The 6,431-nt window shown below is 34.4% G+C and overlaps 1 protein-coding gene across 2 annotated transcripts in view; it reads left to right on the forward strand.

The window, feature by feature from the left end:
- Positions 1-3,083, forward strand: part of ZPBP2 (zona pellucida binding protein 2) — an 8,492-nt gene extending 5,409 nt beyond the window's left edge. The window contains exons 7-8 of one of the 2 annotated variants that reach the window (XM_017497096.2): positions 1,240-1,420; positions 2,626-3,083. In XM_017497096.2, coding sequence (XP_017352585.1) covers positions 1,240-1,420; positions 2,626-2,720 — 276 coding nt within the window. In that variant the 3' untranslated portion in view covers positions 2,721-3,083. The remainder of the gene's footprint in view (positions 1-1,239; positions 1,421-2,625) is intronic. The other variant, XM_037727321.1, reaches the window with a different exon arrangement.
- Positions 3,084-6,431: the final 3,348 nt, after the last annotated feature.

Consider the following 6,431-nt stretch of genomic DNA (forward strand, 5'->3'; position numbering starts at 1 on the left):
TATTTTAAAATTTTTTTGTAAATACTTTGTTTTATTAAAACATTTCTTAAAAATCTATTTCTCCATCTTGTGAATATTTATCAATAATAAAGACATTTCTAAGGAGTAAATTTATTTTTTTAATATAAAGTATTAATATTGATTTTTTTAAATATTATTGATTTTTGGTTTCAGTTTTTTAAGCTGAGATTATGAGATTCTTGGTTATTTCAAGATGTTTTTTTTTTTTTTAATCGAAAGAGAGCTGGAGTATCAAGATGTGTTATTTTGGAATAGTAAATCTGGAACATTAGTTAGTTCTCAAGGTTAGTATTATGTATTTTATCTATGACAGAAAGACAGATCCCTGGTCTTTGTTCCTCAAATGATGATTAAATAGTAGCTGAAAGGACGATTTCACAAATATGTTACCCTAGGTTAAGCCAATGGTGCTTCCAAAACTGTATCTCTATTGATCATAATAGTTGCTCTCCCCTCCATCATCCTCAGAGGCTAACAACAGAGTCTTAAAATCCCTCCACACCCACATAAGCAGTGAAGAAAAAAAGAAAAATCCCTTCACTCTCTGGTCTAGTTCCTGAGCCCATATCCTGAATTGATGTTGTACATGGCTTATGCGAAACAGTTAACATTAGTTATTATTAAATTTTGTGTCAAAAACCCAAAATTTACATCATCAGTTTATAATGCTGACCAAAGAAAAGTGTTTTTTTGTTTTCGTTTTCGTTTTTGTTTTTGTTTTTGTTTTTTTTTTTGAGACTGAGTGTCTATCTGTCACCAGGCTGGAACGCAGTGGCTCGGTATCAGCTCACTGCAGCCTCCACCTCCCAAGTTCAAGTATTCTCCTGCCTCAACCTCCCGAGTAGCTGGGACTACAGGTGTGTGCCACCATGCCCAGCTAATTTTTGTATTTTTAGTAAAGATGGGGTTTCACCATGTTGGCCAGGATGGTCTCCATCTCTTGACGTTGTAATCTGCCTACCTTGGCCTCCCAAAATGCTAGGATTACAGGCATGAGCCACCATGCCTGGCCAATTTTTCTTAACCATTGCACATATCAATTGACAACAGTTGATAAGGTCAAGCCTAGACTAATTTTGGTGTTAACACATACCTTTTCAGGAATTTATCTATGTAAAGTATGGCATGCTTATACTACATTATTGCCTCTGATACTGGAGGATAAATTTGGTTCAGGGTTTAGTAATTGTACCTCTCTCTGGTATTTTTACACCTTAGGCAAGAGATCGAATGGAAGAATTTTTTCGGAGCCAAGCATATATTTTCCACCATAACTTTAATAAAACTCTACCAGCAATGCATTTTGTGGACCACAGTTTTCAAGTAGTACGTCTGGATAGCTGTCGACCAGGCTTTGGAAAAAATGAAGGTCTACACAGTAATTGTGCTAGCTGTTGTGGTAATTACAAAATATAAATATCTAAATATTTAGGTTATATAGTCAGAAGAATACATGAGTAATTCACTTGGCATAACTGAATAGAATCTTTACACTGATTCTCTTACCAAAAAAATTATCTAAAGGGAAGTAAAAATTCAAAGCCCCAATTTAATTTTTATTTTTTATTTTTTTTTTGAGACAGAGTCTCGCTCTCTTGCCCAGACTGGAGTGCAGCTGTGCAATCTCAGCTCACCACAACCTCCATCTCCCGGTCCAAGCAATTCTCCTGCCTCAGCCTCCTGAGTAGCTAAGACTACAGGCACCCGACACCACAGCTGACTAATTTTTGTAAAAAGTAGAGATAGAGTTTCACCATGTTGGCCAGGCTGGTCTTGATTGAACTCCTGACCTCAAGTGATCATCCACCTTGGCTTCCCAAAGTGCCCAAAGAAATTACAGATGTGGACTACCACACTTGGCCCCTTTTTTTTCTTTTTTTTGATATGGAGTCTGGCTTTGTTACCCAGGCCAGAGTGCAGTGTGGCACAGTCTTAGCTCATGGTAACTCTGCCTCCCAGGCTCAAGCCATTCTTCAATCTCAGCCTCCCGAATAGCCAGGATTACAGGTGTATATCACCACACCTGACTAATTTTTGTATCTTTAGTAGTGATAGTGTTTCACCCCATTGCCCAGACTGTTCTCCAATTCCTGAGCTCAAGCAATCTGCCCCCCTCGGCCTCCCAAAGTGCTGGAATTATAGGCGTGAGTCACAGCACCCAGCCAAAGCCCACATTTCTAAATATACTTATTTTAATGTATATTAACTCTTCCTGATGTACTCTCTTGTATACATTTCCATAGTGTTCTGTTTTAAGCTACTGTACAATGAAGGAAAACAGAATGGTCCTACCTAGAAAGCAGAGAACTAGGAAATAGGAACTCATAAATGGAGTACTGCAGAAGATACTGTAAAATGCTGATAGTAAAAGAAAAAATAGGATTCTCACTTTCTCTTCTCTTTAAGATAATCAAATTATAACGTTTGAAACTCATAAATAATCTTTTACAACTTAAATTAGCTGAACATTACTTGGTATAATATAGGCACTGAAATGGTGTGATATTGAAGGCAGGTTTATATTGTTGGTATAAAATACCTCCCAAGTTGCAGAAGCATGAAATACCTATAAATTATAATTATTCCATGTGTTTTCCTCTGCAGTGGTTTGTAGTCCTGGGACTTTTAGTCCTGATGTTGATGTAACTTGTCAGACCTGCATTTCTGTCCTTATCTACGGAGCTAAATCTTGCCCATAAACTTCAAACCAACAATATGAAGACTAGAGGTGAAAGCATTGTCACTTACTTGTGGAAGTGGGGGACATAAGATGATTTGTTCACATCCCAGAGGATCACAGGTAGTTCCATTAAGTAGAATCAGTAAGACCAAACCACTGGAAAACGTGCATTTTAGAAACTTTTTAAACAATGGTTAACTTGGCATTTCTAAGAAGGCATTTAATCCAGTATCTCCAGTGTACAAAGGAAAGTTGAAGTATTAATGGATTATTTTTAATGAAATGTTTTATTGTTTACAAACAATATGTTGCTCTGTACCTAAGACTGTAGTAAGGTCAAGAAGGGTAGCAAAGTATAATAAAATAAAAATTTTATACTTTCTATGTATTTGTTTGGAATCACTCTTGTATGATATAAAGGCATGTATACTTTCTTTGTATTAGAACCAAAAAAGTTATTTATTTTGGTCCCTTTGATTTTATTTTTTAAGATAATTAATAGACTATTTTTTAAAGTATAGGTTTAGGTTTACAGAATAATTGAGCAGATAATACATAGAGTTCCATATACCCACCGCACCCCATACCCTTATTCCTCCTCACACAATTTTTCCTATTATTAAGATCTTGCATTAGTGTGGCACATTTGTTACAAATGATGAACCAATATTGATTTATTATTAACTGTAGTCCATAGTTCATTCTTTGTGTTATAAGGTTATGTGGGTTTTGACAAATTCATAGTGGCGTGTGTGCACCATTACAGTTTCATACAGAATAGTTTCTCCACCCTAAAAATCCTCTGTGCTTCACTTATTTATCCCACCCCCACACCCCCCCATCCCCGCCCCCACCCAGCCCTGAGCCCTGGCAACCACTGATCTTTTTACTGTCTCTACAGTTTTGCCTTTTCCAAAATGTCATGTAGTTGGTTGGAATTCTATAGTATGTAGACTTTTTGGACTGACTTCTTTTCACTTAGCAATAATTGGGACTCTTAATGCATTTAAGATTCCTCCATGTCTTTTTGTGACTTGATAGCTCATTTTTTGTTGCTGAATAATGATTACTGTATGGATATAGCATAGTGTGTTTATCCATTCACCCATTAAAGGAAATCTTGGTTGCTTCCAGTTTTTGGTGATTAAGAATAAAGCCACTATAAACATTTGTGTGCAGGTTATTGTGTGAACATAAGTTTTCAACCCAATTGTGTAAATAACCTAGGAGTGTGAGTGCCAGAGTATGACTACATGTAGTTTTATAAGAAACTGCCATGCTGTCTCCCAAAGTGGCTTACCATTTTGCATTCCCACCAGCAATAAAAAAATATTCCTATTATCCTTATCCTCCCCAGCATTTGGTATTGGCAGGTTTTTAAAATTTTGGCTGTTCTAATAGGTGTATGGTGATATTTTATTGTTTTAATTTACAATTCTGTAATGACATCTGATGTTGAACATCTTTTCATATGGTTGTTTGCCATCTGTGTATCTTTTTGGTGAGGTGTCTGTTCAGATCCTTTGCCCATTATTTAATTGGGTTATTTATTCTCTTATTATTGAATTCTAAGAGTTCTTTGTATATATAAATAGTTAATATTTTTGAAATTATGTTAAATTTTAAATTAATAGTTACTTTCAATGAAAAGTATAAATTATATGTCTAGATTCTTTTTTAGATATTGTTATATATATTTTATTGTAAGGTTTATATATGATATATATAGTAAGATTTGATATATATGATATGTATAGTAAGATTTATATATATATACACATACACACACATATATATATAAATAAATATATATATATATATATATATATAGGAGACAGAGTCTTGCTCTGTCACCCAGGCTAGATTTGTATATTTTTGATACAAATTTATGTGTGTGTGTCTGTGTGTGTGTGTGTTTGTGTGGTTTGAATTTTTATTTGTCATATGACAAATGATGTTAAGCATATTCTCATATGCTTATTTTCCATCTGTGTCTTTTAGTAAAATGTCTATTTAAATTTCTTGGTGAATGTTTAATTGGCTTGTTTGTTCCGTTTGATTTTTAAGTTACAAATGTTATTTTATTTATGTGTGTGAGCAATTAGATTTCATTGTTTTAGATAAAATCTAATACAAATTTGGCTTTTAAATGCTTACTGAATAATGCCATTTTCCAGTAATTGTCATGTTACTGTTTGTATTACATGTCAAGTTATTATTTTTTATTGTGCTTTAAGTTCTGGGGTACATGTGCAGAACATGCAGGTTTGTTACATAGGTATACACATGCCATGGTGATTGGCTGGTGCATCTATCACCCCGTCATCTACATTAGGTATTTCTCATAATGCTATCCCTCCCCCTAGCTCCCACCTGTGTGTCCCTGGTGTGTGATGTTTCCCTCCCTATGTCCATGTGTTCTCATTGTTTGACTCCCATTTAGGAGTGAGAACGTACAAATTTTTTTAGTTAATCTTCCAATTTATTTTCTTAGTAACTTTAAAAGACATTACATTTATTAACACAATAAATTAAATACTATATTAATAGATTGCAACATATATGCATGTAACATATATGGCAATAAAATTACAAAAGACTAGCCAGGCATGGTGGCACACGCCTGTAATCCCAGCTACTCGGGAGGTTGAAGCTGGAGGATCACTTGAACCTGAGAGGCAGAGGTTGCAGTGAGGCGAGATTGCACCACTGCCCTCCAGCCTGGGCAACAGACCTAGACTCCATCTCAAAAAAAAAAAATTTACAAAAGACGAGAAAGTGAAGCAATGTTGAAGGCAAGTTTCTGTATTTTACTAGAATTAAGTTTACGTATTAATCTGAAGTAGACTGTGTTAGGATAATATGCATTTTCAATCACTAGCGCTACCACTAAGAAAACAACTGAAATAATACAACTCAAAAACAGAAAAACTAAAAATCTACGCCAAAAAATATTATTTAACAAAAAAGAATCCAGTTAAAGATAAAGAACAACAAAAAGGGGAAATACAGAAAACAATTAGCAAAATGGTAAATTTAAGTACGATCATATAATTGTATTAAATGTTACAGCTCTAATAATGCAATCGAAAGGCACAAATTGTCAGAGTAAAAAGAAAAATTCAATCATTACTACCTGCAAAGATATACATTAGATTCAAAGACACAAATAGTCCCAAAGTAGAAATAAAAAATATAGACACTATACAAGCAGGAACTATGATATAATTCAAGTGATTATATTGATATTAGGCAAAATAGATGTTAAGGCAAGTACTACTCTGAGAGCATGAAAGGGATATTTCATAATGAACACAGGTTAAATACATCAAGAAGAAATAATGTATCTGCACCTAACAATGGAGCTTCAAAATATTCAAATCAAAATGTAAAGAATTTTTTAAAAGGAAGACAGATAACTTATAACAATAATTGGCTATTTCAATAATTTACTCTCAATAATTGATAGAACAGCTGGTGCAAAAACCATAAAGGATGTAGAAGACATAGACAACATTACCAACCAGCTTGAGCTGGCACCTGACAAGGTGAGAGAGGAGACATTTTTTTCTTTTTTTCTAAATTTTTAATTAAATACACATTTGCAAATACATTTTCACATTCTTCATGAAAAAAAAAAAAAACTTTACTCCCTCAGCTTTTCATTCCTTCAACAATGCCTTGGCCGGGCGCGGTGGCTCACGCCTGTAATCCCAGCACTTTGGGAGGC

This window comes from Cebus imitator, unplaced genomic scaffold (assembly GCF_001604975.1).
Source record: "Cebus imitator isolate Cc_AM_T3 unplaced genomic scaffold, Cebus_imitator-1.0 Scaffold228, whole genome shotgun sequence".
Taxonomy (NCBI): Eukaryota; Metazoa; Chordata; class Mammalia; order Primates; family Cebidae; genus Cebus; species Cebus imitator.